This window comes from Macaca mulatta, chromosome 12, assembly GCF_049350105.2.
Source record: "Macaca mulatta isolate MMU2019108-1 chromosome 12, T2T-MMU8v2.0, whole genome shotgun sequence".
NCBI classification, from domain to species: Eukaryota; Metazoa; Chordata; class Mammalia; order Primates; family Cercopithecidae; genus Macaca; species Macaca mulatta.
Window position 1 is genome coordinate 74,137,345 of NC_133417.1, and position 16,022 is coordinate 74,153,366.

General features: G+C 38.4%; 1 protein-coding gene across 1 annotated transcript in view; it reads right to left on the reverse strand.

Moving 5' to 3' along the window:
- LRP2 (LDL receptor related protein 2) overlaps positions 1-16,022 on the reverse strand; it is a 213,508-nt gene that overhangs the window by 71,049 nt on the left and 126,437 nt on the right. Inside the window, exons 35-44 of the mRNA XM_015110294.3 lie at positions 15,153-15,330; positions 12,571-12,784; positions 10,864-11,103; positions 8,348-8,536; positions 5,209-6,129; positions 4,902-5,067; positions 4,342-4,500; positions 2,865-3,154; positions 1,603-1,806; positions 472-714 (exon numbers count right to left, since the gene is read on the reverse strand). Of these exons, the coding sequence (XP_014965780.3) occupies positions 472-714; positions 1,603-1,806; positions 2,865-3,154; positions 4,342-4,500; positions 4,902-5,067; positions 5,209-6,129; positions 8,348-8,536; positions 10,864-11,103; positions 12,571-12,784; positions 15,153-15,330 (2,804 nt within the window). The remainder of the gene's footprint in view (positions 1-471; positions 715-1,602; positions 1,807-2,864; positions 3,155-4,341; positions 4,501-4,901; positions 5,068-5,208; positions 6,130-8,347; positions 8,537-10,863; positions 11,104-12,570; positions 12,785-15,152; positions 15,331-16,022) is intronic.

Below are 16,022 nucleotides of genomic sequence, written 5' to 3' on the forward strand. Positions count from 1 at the left end.
CAATGACATTAAAAAGTGGGAAGTGTTGTGGCATAAAAGAAATTGAAGAATTATAACAATCAAAATCAATATGTAGATCTCATCTGAACCCTAACTTGAATAGAGTAACAGTAAAAATACATTTTGGGGATAAGCGACAAAATCTGAACATGGACTAGGTACTCAGGGATATTAAGTAAGTACTGTTGATTTTGCCAGGCATTATAACAGCATAGTAGTTGTTTTCCAAAATATTATCAGTGAAGTGCATGTCTAGGAGTCACTTTAAAATACTAGAAAAAAGGAGAGAAAAATGAAACAAGATTGGTAGTTGTTGATACTTGCTACCGTGCCTAGCCAAAAATTTACATCTTAGATAAATACTTCGGTTTTATCTTTTTTGGAAAGCCTTTGTTTTTATATAATAATTTCATCTCCCATGATCCAAGACTTCAGACCCAAAATCACAATAAGCACTTAAGATAAACTTACGGCAATTTTTCTCATCTGAAGTGTTATTATCATGGCAGTTGTCTACACCATTGCAGACAAACTCACGAGGTATGCACCTTCTATTATTGCACATAAACTCCGTGGTGGCATTGCAGTCCCTGAACAGGCACCCTGCCTCATCACTGCCATCACCACAGTCATTGTAGTAATCACAGCGGTAAGAGTATTGGACACATCGCCCATTGGCACAGGTGAAGGCTGTCGGTGAGCAGGTGTGAAGTGCTAAGAAGAGGAAAAACATGAGAACAAACCCTCTTGATTAAAGCATTATCCTAATTTTTAAAAAGATACAATTAAATAAAAGGGACACTTTGAATTTACCTTCCAAGGCAAAAAACGCTGCAAAACGGACTGCATGCAAAGTGAGATAACACTTTTAATTAGTTAGATTAAGCAAAATATGTTGCATACCTTTTTTAAATAAATTGTTTTATGCACAAATCAAGTAATTTCAGCACAAATCAAAGTCATTCTCTCGATAATCTCAATTTATCTCAATCACAGAAAAGCAAGCAATTATAGTTTATTTCAGGAAAATAAAAACTCCTAGCCCCTATCACAGTCTGCTAGGAAAAGGTAACCAACCTCAGAACTCCCTGAGAAAGTCCACTATGTTTTACTCACTCTATTCAGATGGAAGCTGAGGATTGGAAGTTATTTTCATAAAATTATTGAAATAATGACCTTTGTGCTATGAAAATTAGTAAAAATGATACATTTCCTTAGTCCCAAGCTAAGCCAGGCTTAGCATGCACCATGTCTCATGCTAAGGGTTTTTTACATATTGTTTCTCTTACTCCTCACAAGAACCCTAGTAGTAGCTCCATTTTACAGATGAGACATCTGAGGCTTGAGATATTAAGTAACTTTCCCAGGGCTATACAGATTACAAAATACAATCACCAGGATGATGACTGTGCTCATGCTCTTAACCACTACAGGGGTGATTTAACAGAAACAGTCTGGATTATAAGAGCAAACATGTTTCAGCTCTACCAGGATGCCTAGGCACACAGTTCGAACCCATTCACACACAGCTGGATTCCGTACCAAACACTTGACATCAAGATGCCATTAGCTCCTACCAAAAGCGCCAAGAGCCCAACTCACCACAGACACTTTCCATCTCATCACTGCCGTCCCCACAGTCGTTGTCATTATCACACTTCCACTCTTTCGAGATGCAGCGCCCATTGGAGCAGGTGAAGGAAGATGCACCACATCGTTCACCATTGTCCACAATGCAGTGCTTCCTGTTATTGGCCAAATACCAGTTGCCCTCATGTGGACACTGGCACTCAGCACCATTTGGACCTGAAGAAAGATAATCCCAGAAGAAGCAAAAGATGGATGCAGCCACCGTTCACATTGTCCCCTACACAATAGCACTTGCAACAGCTTCTACATTAAATGCTCCCTAAGACAAGCCATGGAAATTCTGCCCATTAACCTTTTAACTATATTCTGAGTCACTTTTCCATCAAGAAGAGCAATCACCAATTTCTAATAAATGTGCCAATTCCTTCTAAACAACAGGAAATATCAACGTCTCTTCTCAGCAAAATTTGCAAAGCAACAACATCAAAAGGCACATCTTCCCATGAATTTGCTGTTCTTTATAAAATGCACAATGAAGCACATATGATCCCACCCGCAAATACCACCAGAAATATTTCAAACTATAAATAATACCTCTTAAGCAGAAAATGTACATCCTTTTATAAGGAAGGCAGGCTCATTGACAGAATTCCTAGTCAAGACATGAAGCTGGGCAGCCAAGCTCTTCATCTTTCTTTCTAACTCCATCAAGCTTGTATTTAAAATGCCTTCATAAGCTGAGCACTGTGGCTCACACCTGTAATCCCAGCACTTTGGGAAGCCGAGGTGGGCGGATCACTTGAGGCCAAGAGTTTGAGACTAGCCTGGCCAACATGGTGAAGCCCCATCTCTACAAAAAAATACAAAAATTAGCTGGACATGGTGGTGTACGCCTGTAGTCCCAGCTACTAGGGAGGCTGAGGCAGGAGAATTGCATGAACTCGGGAGGTGGAGGCTGCAGTGAGCCGAGATCCTGCCACTGCACTCCAGCCTGGGCGACAGAGTGAGACTCCATCTCAAAAATAAAATAAAATAAAATAAAATAAAATAAAATAAAATAAAATAAAATGCTTTCATAAAAGGGCTCCATATAGAATAGAAAGGAAGCCTGCCAAGTCTTCTTCTCAAAATATAGTCCCAGGTCTATTTTATAAATTACCCTGAAATCAAGGAGAATTTGAATTTTTTTTCTCCTGTGAGAACTTCAGCCTTCCTTACCAATTGTATTGTGATCATTATTCTCCATGTTTTAATTTTCATGGTCAATGCCTTACCTGGTGCACAGATATGGCTGCAGCCCCCATTAAACTGTTCACAAGGATTGTTACACTGTTCTTTCTGGTTCTTCACAACAGTGTTGATTCCCCTGGGCTGGGAGAGCAAATTTGTGGTCATTGCAATCTGACCTGACCCGTCATATTTGTTAGCTCGGTAAATTCTTTGTGTGTACAAGTCAGTCCAGTAAATATACTGGCCATAGAGAGTCAAGCCGAAAGCATGAACGGCTGCATTGACAATGACTTCACGATCCATGCCCGTCAGAGTGCTGCGTTCAATCTTCTGCCTAAAATGAAGCAAAAAAAAAAAAAATTAAAAAGTTGAAATCTCAAATGAGTTAAGTTTTCAACTGGCAACCCAATACATGTGCCTCATGATTGTTTACACAAGCCCCCAACTTTCTTTTCAAGTGGGGCATATGGCAGCTAGAAATGTTTCTTCTGGAGATGGGAGGTCTTGTTTGCTTATCAAACAATAGACTTTATAAAATCATTGACTTCCAAATATGAATAGTAATCCTGAAAAAGGAACTGGGTTGACATTAGAAACAGGAAAACATGAAATAATCCATGTAATGCATGGAACTCAGTGTTGAGCACATAGCAGACTCTCAATAAAACAATAACTTTTCCATCCCGCTTCCTTAGTGACTTTTTCGATTTGACATTTATTGAGTACCTTGAGGCATTTACCTAGAATAATCCAAGCTTAGACCCAAAGTATCACTGCTTTGTTTCAAATAGGAGAATAAACAAAAGATCAGGAGGTTAGGAGCTTGGCATCACAAGACTAAAATTCCAAAGAAATATGCAAGGAAAATGTAAGATTCCTAGTATGTAGACACCAGCCATAATAAACAAAATCATTTCATCCCTTCAACTATTCCATTAGGATGACTGGAATGTGAGACACATGGGGGGTACTTGGAGAAGTTACATACAAAATTAGAGTTGACAAAAGGAAAATATTAAGAAATGTGCTGAGGAGAAGCTTGCCAGAGAAGAAAGGGTCTATTTGAAAAGATGACCAAAAGTCAAAGAATAAAGAAAATACTTTTCTAAAAGACATTGAATGCTAAAGCCCAGAAAAAATCTTAATATCAATGGGCATTTAAAAGTCATTCAGATTTTATGGCAGTTACCTAGGGCCTGCAGAATGTAAGTTGAGTAATTTCATTTGTAATTCTAAATTGAGAAAATACATTTATAATTATAGCTGAAATTACAGATATATTTAGCAACGCACCTTCAGATGTCTTTTAGTTCATAATTATTCAATGCATGATATAGATAAATTTTCACAGGTATGTTCACCAAGTTACAATATAAACATAGTTCCTAAAACTGTGATTCTATATTTTGGCAATGTCTATCTGGCATATTATCTTTTCATCACATGATGCAAATCCCTCTTCTTTGGAAATGGGAGGAAAAACTCTTCTTAACACCCACATGAGTAACCAGAGACACCTACAGACTAGCGTCCACCCAGTACAGAAGGTCCTCCTCATAGTCCAGAGTCAGCCCACTGGGCATGACCAGGCTGCTGTTCACAATGGGTACCCGGAAGTTTCCTCCCAATGTGGCTCTCTCGATTTTGGCATGCATATCCCAATCAGCCCAGTACAGGTACCTAGTCGTACAAAAGGAGTCAATAATTAATTCACAGGGAACCTCATAGTCCTTAAGAAAAAAAAGAAAAAGAAAAGAAAGAAAAAAAGGACAACATTCTTTAATTGCAAATTGCCAGTAACATGGCAAAAGAAACTCCATTTCTACTTACACAACTCATCCAAAAGGGATCTATTGAGTCAGGATGTTGACTTCCTAGTATGTTGCCAACCTTTCTGCCATCAAAGGGAGCTACGCGCTGCACCCTCCTTCCCAGGTAAAATCATTCAATATGCTTTCACCCTTGGATCTGTAGCCATGGTGTTATAAGCCCATAACACACTGGCTATCTATGAACACAATTTCAGGCCCCACTCTTTCCAGAAATAAGCAGACAGAAATATAACAAAGATGATGGCATACCCTTGGCAGGGATCTAACACAATTGCTCTTGGTTTTGGAACGCGGGCTATCACAGTGCGGTTAGACCCATCTTCAGCCATGGAATTAATCGTCTGGTTGAGGTAGTCACTGTAATAAATTCTTCTAGTAATCCAATCAAAGGCAATGCCATCAGCAGTCCCTATACCTGGACACATACCGGCAGACACACACACAAGCACACACAAAGACATTAGAGTTTCATATGCATTGGAAACACTCAGTCATCCATGTGTGTTGACCCCATTGTGTCTACTTGCAGGATAAGCAGCACCTGGAGTGCACTTACCTGAAGCAATGACAGTTGGAGTATGGATCCCTGAAGACAGGCTGACATAGGAAATCTGTCCAACTCCAGAGGCTAAATTTTGTGTGAAGTAGATTCTATCACTTACACTGTCATAGTCTAGAGACATGACAGTTCTTTCCACATTTATTGTTTGGAAAGGTGGGCTATGGTTTTCAGGGTCCAAGTGTAAGCTTCTCAAGGAATTAGACAAAGCAAAGACGAGGAAATTTTCTGTTGAAATGGCACAATTCTTGCCATCACTTTCTAGGGTCCCAAAGGCACAGTCACATTTCGGGGTGTACAATCCAGGCAGAGCAAAGCAGAGATGAGAGCACCCACCATTATTTTCCAAGCAAGGGTTGTTGTTGACCTCTGCTGGTGACTGGGGTTGGACTTGCTTGTCAAAGATGGTCACATCTCTTAGCCAGTTGATATTGTCTCTTATCACTGTGGGTGGGTCTGTGTTCTCTGGTTCCTTGCTGGCTTGGAAGATTTTTTTCAAATTCCTATCTACCCATATGATAGAATTTCCAAAAACAGTGATGCCATAAGGAGTTGGGTAACGACTGCCGTAACGAATCACCTCAGAGTTCTCTCCATTGATACGAATCCTTGCAATTATATCTAAAGAATCATCAACCCAATAAACGTAGCCATCGCTTCGGTCCACTGCCAAGCCCCGTGGGGTGACAATGCCCTCGGACACAAGCACAGTTCGATTGGTACAGTCAAGGAAAGAACGCTCAATCTTTGGTCTCTGCCCATAGTCAGCCCAGAAGAGGTATCTGCTCTTGGGATCTACAACGATATGCCTAGGCATGTCCACTGTGACTTTAAGAAGAACACGGCGGTAAGTAGTATTGATCCGCAGAACTTCTATCAGTGTTTCAGAAACAAAGGCATTGGTGAAATAAAGATTTCCTATGGGAAAATGAAAGTGCATGCTGATCAATGGAGAACCAAGAAGAAAAAAAGGGAGAACTTTCCAAATTCAGAACAAAATGTATAAGGTTGAAGTTTGGGTCACTATATGTTGTCTTTTCCAAGATGATAAATAAATGTCCCAGTCTAGGCTTTGAAAACTAAATTCTTACTCCTAGGAATTACAGAGATTGCGTCTTCAAATTTAGAGAGAATGTGCCTATCTTCAGCTTCTAAAGTACATTAGAATTCATAGCAACATCATAACCCACTTTCTACTGAAAGGTATATTTTCCAGAATGTCCCCCCTTTTCTACCTGAAGCTCTAAATGCTCAATACCAACTTGAAACACTCTAAATATACATTTTCATAGGACAACTTCTACCCCAATATGATAAAAGTAGCAAAGAGGGAGCACCAGCAGCATCTCAGGTTGTTATTGATGTTATCAAATGCTCTTTGTGCTTAAGGTTAACATGAAGTTTTTCCTTAGTCTTTCTAACTAATGTAGGTGTGTTCATCCCATGGGCCTTCTAAAAGTGACCATAACAAAAGTCCATTTCCCTTTAAGCCTCATGTAAATGCTAGAATAAAAAGATAACTTTGTGAAGATAGTATAATAAGTAGAGAATGGTCGCAAATTATTGATTCCATGTAGTTGAAAGCCTGTTGTTGAACTATCAATGCTAGTACCAAGACACACATATTTTGTTCCTATATCAGATTCAAACCACCTCTGGAGAAATCAGGCCAATGTGAAATATGTTACTGATACATTTTTTCGTTACCTAACTCTACTTGCTATGTATGTATTTGCTCATTGCCAATCCTTTAATCCAGGGTTGGCAAACTTTTTCTGTAAAGGGCCAGATAATAAATATTTTAGGCTTTGCAGAGCATATGGTTTCTTTAACAAGTACCCAACCCTGCCACTATAACATGAAAGCAGCCATAGACAATACACAAATAAATGGGCATAGCTGTGTTACAATAAAACTTTATTTACAAAAACAGGCAACAGGCTGCATTTGACCCACAGGCCCTAGTTTGCTGACTACTGCTTTATCTATACCCTCAGAAACAGTCATTTCTAATCAGGAACAGGAGTTAGGAACCCAGTTAAAGCTTTATTTAACCATACTACCATATTTACTTTTTGCAATAAACTCTTATTATATAGTACTTAGATTTTCATAATACATGTTAATATTTCCCCTTTTTTTTTTTTTTTTTTTTTTGAGACAGAGTCTCACTCTGTCACCCAGGCTTGATGGCAGTGGCATAATCTCGGCCCACTGCAACCACTTCCTCCTGGGTTCAAGCGATTATCCTGCCTCAGCCTCCTGAGTAGCTGGGATTACAGGCACACACTACCATAGCTGGCTATTTTTTGTGTTTTTAGTAGAGATGGGGTTTCACCATGTTGGTCAGGCTGGTCTCGAACTCTTGACCTCAGGTGATCCGCCTGCCTCAGCCTCCTAAAGAGCTGGGATTACAGGCATGAGCCACCACGTCCTGCCTACATGCTAATATTTTTAAGTGATGCCTACTTGCCAAGCTTGATCCAATGATACTGATTTTATGTAGAATTGGATTATATTCCAAAACATATAATACCACTAATTATGAGTGGTATTTTTACTCAAATGAGTGATAAAAATGAGTGGTTATTCAAGCTTATGTGCATGAATCAATACAACTAAGTTAATGTAATACTGGACCAAGTACTTAAAAAAAATTACTAATAAAATATCTCATTATCTAAGTGATTTTTATATATGAATAAAAGGAAGCAATTAAGAATTTGGCAACTAAAATTGCTCAGCTTCAAAGTAAATGAATGCTGTTCCATAGTTTATATTTTTATATCCCTTTCTCTTGAAAATTTAGAAAATTTCTAATGCAGAAATCAGGTGCATATCTAAGTGTAAAAAAACCAAATCCACATAATTTAATATGTTAACCATTTTTGTCTTCAGATTATGTTAATAACAGAAGAAAATGATAATGATTAATTTGTTACGAATCTGTAAACTGAAACACCATATCATTTATCAAATAGACACATAGCTTAATCTAAATTCAATGTATCTTAAATCATCTTAATAATTGTCTAGAAAAACAAACCTGTAGCACATGGAGTTAGGCTAAACTTTCGAGCATAAAATAAGACGACAGAGATGCAAATCCATTAAAATCACCATACAGCTTATATACCTGCTACCCAATCCACTGCAATACCCCGGACTCCATTTTCTCCTATTCCATGTGTAACAATGTTCATCAAAGAAGATCCATCTGGTTTAATTCTACGGATCGCATTATCAGATGTCACTGAGCTGCTAAAATCACACCAATAAACAAAGCCAGAGGACACATCCACATCCACATGCAGTGCATTTCGTCCTGGAAGTTAAGAAATGATCATTAAACAATGCTGTCACTGCAAGTAGAACTTTTAAATGTCTGCCCTTCCTCTCAAGCCCTCATTCCCAACCCCCTGCTCTGAGCATCTCCCCATTACAAAATGAAACCCTTTTTTCTCAGTTGCAGTGAGCAGGCCTACAACCCACATCTTGGTTTCTAATACTCTTTCCCACAATAAGGAGCTCTGGCTCCCGGGAGAAATGCTGGTTATAGATTTAGGCAGGGAAGGTACAAAGTGAGCATGAAACATCTTATTGTACCAAGAAACAAGGTGTACACAGAAGTATACAGGTGCTCACTTGAAGAGGCTCCCTGGCCAAAATGGATCCACTAGAACATCAAAAGAAGGATTATAGTAATTAATTGTAACACACTGAATTTAAAAAATAAAAATTTGACCCCACGATGATAATAAATTTTTTAAAAGATAAATTGGGGAGAAACGAAGAGCTTTCCTTTATAGAAGAATATTATCTAACAAATATAAAGGGAATGCTAGAATAAGAAAATCACCATTTTGCAATCCTCAATTAAATAATCATTTCAAACAAGGATCATCAATGGCTGCCAAAACCAAAGGGTAAAACGTGCTTGGGAGCCAAGACATTCACAGGGCCCAAGTGTGACTGCATAGATTTCACCCACATTAAGAAGGAAAAAAATATACCTTTAAAAAGCAGCAGTGTAGCAGTGACCACTTTAACCAGTGATCAAACTCAAACGCCACTAAGAGCAGGACAAGCTGACATTATGTTCTTCCTGATAAGATTCTGTATCAACTAACACAGCATAACCTATAAAGTATTTTTGCTAAATGTATTTAACCTTGATCTAATCAAGCAATTAGACCTAACTTCCATTTCATGAGAACTACAGGGTAAAAAATGAAAGACAGGCTAAATATTCAGACAAATCCTCAGTGTGGGATTCTCAAAGACAGCAGGTCTGCCTCTTTAAAACATCAATGTCACAGCAAAAAGCTAGAGGCAACTACTCCAAATTAGAAGAAACTAATGAGATATTCCCAGTGCAATGCATGAATCTTGATTAGATCTTGGATGGAACAAAACAGCTATATATAAAATGTTGTGAGGCCAACTGGAGAAATATGATTATGAATATTTAATAATGCCCTTTGAAACTGTATGCTAACATATGTAGGGGTAAAGTGGCATGGTATATTAAAATTTATTTTCAAAAGGTTCATAAAAATGAATGTGAATGCATATGCATGTACACACACACACAGATTGAGAGCTCAAATGTGATGAAATGTTAACAACTGTTAAATCTTGGTAAAGGATATAGGATATTTGCTAAATCTTTCAACGTTTCTGTGTTTGAACTTTTTTTTAATGAAAAGCTGGGAGAAAAAACGATTGAATTTGTCATATCTGTTCAAGATGATAACTTAGATCCATAACTTTTTAGATATGGGAAAACAAAGAGGAGTCATGAGTCCACGGGAACATGACCATCAGGCAGGAGGATGTGTGGGACTGGAAGCTCTCTGACTCCTTTCCCCTGGTTCATTTCTGTATTTTCTGACCATCTCTTCCAGCCCTTCATTCACTTCATCCTTTTTTCCTTCCTTTCTACCCTGTATTTCTATTTTTAGCCTGTGACATTCTCCTAGCAGTGTTAGAAAATTCTTAGTTCCTCCTGTGCCAAGGTATACCTAAAAACCTTGGTTCATCTAGGAAGCAAGTGATCATTTTATACATTCAGAGTATGTAAGCACAAAGTGCTGCAAAAATAGGATTAGTAAAGAGGGACTAATACTGTGAACTCTTTTGCTTCAATTCACCAAATATATATTAATAAATCATATTTGTGGACTATTTCATTACTATATGAAATAATAGTATACCTTCTACCGTAAATCTCCATTAGTAGTCAGAAATAAAGCACGGTTCTTCAGAACACTAACTCTGTAGTACTTCTTGCAAACCCATGCTACATTCTATATTGCTCTAGGCCTGTGGTTCTTAGTGTGATCCATGGGCCAGCACCATCAGCATGCCCTGGGAGCTTATTAGGAGTGCAGATTCTCTGGCCCTACCCTAGACTACAAAATCAGAAAAATCTGGCAACGAGGCCTGGCGCTGTGTTGCTGTGAGCCCTCCAGGTGATTCTGAGACACATTAAAGTTTGAAAAACACTTTAGGCTGTGCCAGTTGATTTGAAGGGAAAGGAAAGCTTCATTATGCACTGAATTCAGACATGAAGAAATGTTTTCATGGCACCAGGGATTTCAACCTGGTGCCAGATGAAGTCAAATCTTACTTATATTGGAGTTGGCATACCTTGGCCTGCCACTGGCACCATGGTTTCTGAATGATCTGACAATTCCAAGCTAAAGCCCCTGATTGCAGACAGCATTGAAACAACAATGAAAGAGTTATATGGAGAGCAGGACCGATTATCAGGATTGAGTTTAAATCCAGTGGCACAGGCGCAGGAAAACAATCCTCCTGGTACAGGCAGGCAAATCTGCTGACAGGCATTCATGTTGTTGCTACAGCCATTTGAGGATTCCGCAGTATCTAAATGAAAACAAAATCTGTTTGTAACTTTTGATCCTAGCTACTCGCCACCCCATCTCAAATTTCTTTAATTGGGTCACCAAATAATTTATTCTAAAAATTAATAACCAACATATAGTAGCTGAGCTAATCTAAAAACAATATTGGAGAGACTAGAGCTTATACAATAACACCTAAAGGTATGAAACCAGTAACCCAACTATTGTATAATAGTTAGGTAATGGGGCTTCAATTGTTTTTTTCTACAAATCATGTGAGGATTACGGAGGTCAGTATATAAATCTGTTCATAATTTGCCTATGAACTGGCACTTAAAAGAATACGTTCAGTTACATGATCAATAATGTGATTATTTGTTTTTTAAAATATATGAAATAAGAAGATTTAAAGAATAATCCTTGAATTAATGGCATTCCCAGTGACCTGGATGAAACTGGAGACTATTATTCAAAGTGAAGTAACGCAGCATTGGAAAACCAAACATCGTATGTTCTCACTGGTATGTGAGCTAAGCTATGAGGACACAAAGGCCTAAGAATGATACAATGGACTTTAGGGACTTGGGGGAAGGCTGGGAGTGGGGTGAGGGATAAAAGACTACAAATAGGGTACAGTGTATACTGCTCATGTGATGGATGCTCCAAAATCTCACAAATCACCACCAAAGAACTTACGCATGTAACTGAATACCACCTGTACCCCAAAAACCTATGGAAAAATAAAAAAATAAAGAATATTCTTTATAGGAATAAAAAATTAATTTTTATTGCATGTGTTTCTTTCACATGCAGTTAAAAAAAAAATACCTAGTGACAAACTTAGGTTATAGGACAGGAAACAAATTGTTTGATCATCTTTGGCTGAAGACGAAAGCTATAAAATACATCAAAAAATACTACCTGTATCATAACACTAATTTAAAGGGGTAAATCAGAAGTTAAGATTATCTTTTTAAAAAATGTTGAAATAGGCAACATCCAAAAGTATTCCTTTTAAGACTAAAAATTCCATCCCATTAACACTTTTCCAGCAGGCATCCAACTAATATGCCCTGAGCACCTTCTATGTGCCAGGCACTATTCTAATCACTGAGTATTGAGCAGTAAACAAGACAGACAAAATGCCTGCCCTTATGGAGGTTATATTCTAATAAGTAACACAAAAATAGAAAACAGATAATATGTCAGGGAGCTCTGTGAAGCAAAAGCAAAGTAAGGAATTGAAAGTAATGGAAAGAGAAACGGAATAAACTTACTCTAAAGTCAATCTGGCCTTTCAGATGCTAAATTAGCCCTTGGCACTTAACCATGCTTAAGACTTCATTATCATTTTTTAAATATTTTGGGTAATTTCAATTTGCATGCACGTGTATGTACATGAAACTCTGTGGGTGTGTGCTTACAAATGTAAGTTATGTGTGAATATGCATTATAGACCCACAAATATATTTCAGTGACAAATACTTACTGCGTCTGTGATAAACTCGAAGACCCCTCAGATTTGGAACATTATCTCTCAAGACTATTTTATTGGCCCCAGTGGCCTTGTCAACTCTTTCAATGACCTCATACTGTTCATCAGTATAATAAAGGAAAGAATCATAGACTGCAATTCCCCAGGGGTGGGAAAGCTGGTGTACCAGGATCATTCGATCTGTTCCATCCACGTTTCCTCTTTCAATCTAAAGGATCGGAATTTTCGTTAGTTTCATGGATTCACAGTGAAATTTTTGAATATTTAAACATTAATATTCCCCTAATTATAATGTCTCACATTTATCCAGCTCTCTATCCCTTACAGAGATTTTTCACATCTACTTTCTGATTTGATCACAACTACACCAAGCAGCAGGTCAGGAAAATGTCACTGTGCCCATTTCACTGATAGTGAAGACAGAGCTCACATGAGTCAGTCAACCTTTTCAGGTGGCATGGGGAAGAAAAGGGAGCTAAACCACTAGTCTCTGCATGTGATATTCTGGTCAAAGATGTACTCAAACATCTAAGTGTGAGCCATTGCACAGGAGCCGACTCACCCTGAGTTTAACAGCTTCACTGACAATTTATGTAATAGAGATTGGAAATATGCCCCCAAACAACCACAGAGGACAGCAAGACGGGACACGGCCAAAAATGGTGCCATTATATTGGAACAGATAACAAGCTTTAATCAAAATGGCTTTGGTAAACTGGAAAAGAACCACAAGAATAAAGTCCCTAAGGGAAAATGATAAGTAGTCAGTTTCTTCTGGAAGAAAAATGAAATATAGATGTAGCTGGTTTAATTTCACTCCAAAAACCTGCCTCAAGTGCCTGCTCTGTGCCAGGATCTGGGCTGGGTATTGGTGAGAGACACAAAGTGTTGCTTTACTGCCACGGCTGACAAGGTAGCCCAGCAGTTACAAGAGTTGTTATGCCCTAGAAACTGATCAAAGTTCTAGAATTTAGAACATAAGGAACATGAGCTTGGAGGAGCGCTGCAGAGGGAGCGGAGACCAGGGCCAGATTAGCTGAGCAACCTCACAGAAGTGTTGGGAGCTAGTCCTCAGGGCAAGGCTCCAAGCTGAGCCATGATCCAATTTGCTGACTGTGGCTTTATGAAGAAAACATGTCTCCAACACGAAAACAGGTTTCACCACTGAAGGCCATGCCTAGTCAAGGCCAGAGAGAGGTTGCTCAGAATGGTGGAGGTGGCAGAAAAGATCTGGGCATGAGTGACAGGCTGAGGATGGATTGCAGGATTTGGTGATGATTAAACCAGGAGAGTGAAGGAGAAATAAGGGAACTACACTAGGAGAAAGGTTGGAGAGTCACACCACTAACAAGCTCGCAGATTCAGAAGCTGTATCCTATCAGATGTGTGTACAGAAACCATACCATGTAGCAAGAGCTTCCTCATCACTGCACACATGTATCCAACTCTGCAAAGTGTTTTCACACACATCATCACTTCTTTTTAATCTCCAAAGCTTACCATCATTATAGGTCCATATTTGGAGTGAAGTTAGTACTTGTTGAACAAACAATGAACTGAAAGCCAAACCTACTGCACAATATTATGAAAAGCATCAATGTCAAGGATCTGAAATAACTACTGTTAAAAAGCAAGGGAGGGACTAGCATATATTCAATTCAGCACCCAAAGCAATGCTTCATCAATAATTATTATTGAGCACCGTCTATGTGCCTAGCCCCAGCTACATAAGCACAGCAGTGAAGGTCAAATACTATTTCAATGAGCGAATGAGACTTTACAGTTTCTGCTTCTTATTGTAGAACATAATGAACCCAACCTTGGAGTTGAAAATTACCACTAAAGAAAATTTCACATGTGTATTAATCATGTTAGAATATTAGAGAAGAATGTGTAGCTATGAGGGAATGCTGAGCTCAGAACCTTGCTACATTAAATAAATAGATACATACATACATACATACACACACACATAGGTAGATACATGGAATATGCCTATATCCTATACAGGTATATACATTCTATATTTTATATAGAATAGATGTATATTCTGTATTCCATAAAAATATATTCTATATTCTACAAATATAATAGATATATATTCTGTATAGCATATATAGCATCTATATAGATTCTATATACCATATAGTATAGATATATATTCCATATTTTTCATATATATATTCTCTCTATATATATATAGGTGTGTATGTATATATTCCCTATAATTGGAGAACCCATAGTACTTTCAAAGAAAAACACTGAAATCACCAAACCATGAAAGAAACGGCTCTGAAAGGACAAGTAAAAAATGACAAATGGAATTAATTTGTCCTGAAGAAAAACAAACGTTGGTGGGAAAATTAATAAACATTACCCTACAGGGAAGTATGCACATACTGTAAAGAACTGAACTTCAGCTAGGGGCAAGGTATGTGCAAGGGAAAGAAGTTATTGGGAGAAAGGGCAAGTTACCAAGTAAGATTGTTCAAGAACCACTGCCTGACAGCTCAGAACACTCAGCATCAGCTATGCCAGCTCAGCATAAAGACCAAAAACTGAAAGGGTGCTCATACCACTCCTCTTCCAGTGACTGCCCAGTAGAGTTTCTGCTCCTCAATGTCAAGGGTGACACACTCCAGGTGTTCGAGGTTCCCAGTGAAGAGAGTTTTTACAGATGTGCCATCCATGTTAGCACTGGCAATCTTGGCAGGAACCCCACTGTCAGTTCCCTGGTCTGACCAGTACAGCTTCCTACAACCATGAAAAACACCAGCATGTAACAAAACAGAAGGTGGATTTGAGTCAGTGACATAGATGACAATGTGTATTACTTGTCCTCAAGATGCTCACAATGTAATGGGTAAAAGCTGAAAATCAATATCTCATTGCATACAATGTGGAGGGGTATTTCACCAGTGTTCTACCAATGTCAGTATATTTATTTCTTAACTATAATCAGAGTAGAGGCCATTTAAAATGGTGTCTGGAATAAGAGGCTAGCGTTTCCCACTGGCAGCTGAACCTTTAGCAAGGTCAGATGTGTGGGAAGCCTATGACAAGGAAGAAGCCTACATCAATAATCCCTCCATCTTCAGTACATAGTGAAGGCCAAAGCTAATATAAAAAGCTGCCAAGTACACTCCCTGATCACTTATCAGGCCTCATTCAGTTCTTCTCCAAATCACCATCTACCACAGAACCAGCTACTTAATTACCTAACCTGATTTCTGTGATGAAAAATGCAAAGACTTTTGAAAACTGACACAGAAAATAGGAGAAATGATGAGTAACACTTTTCTGTGAGAGTGGAATCTCATTATCATGCTGTTATGGGGTCAGGAAGACTTCTTTTTTCTTTCTATTTCACAGCGATCATGTACACATGAACCATAATCACACAGCATTGCCAAACCCATGATATGTGAAAAATGTATTAAAGTATA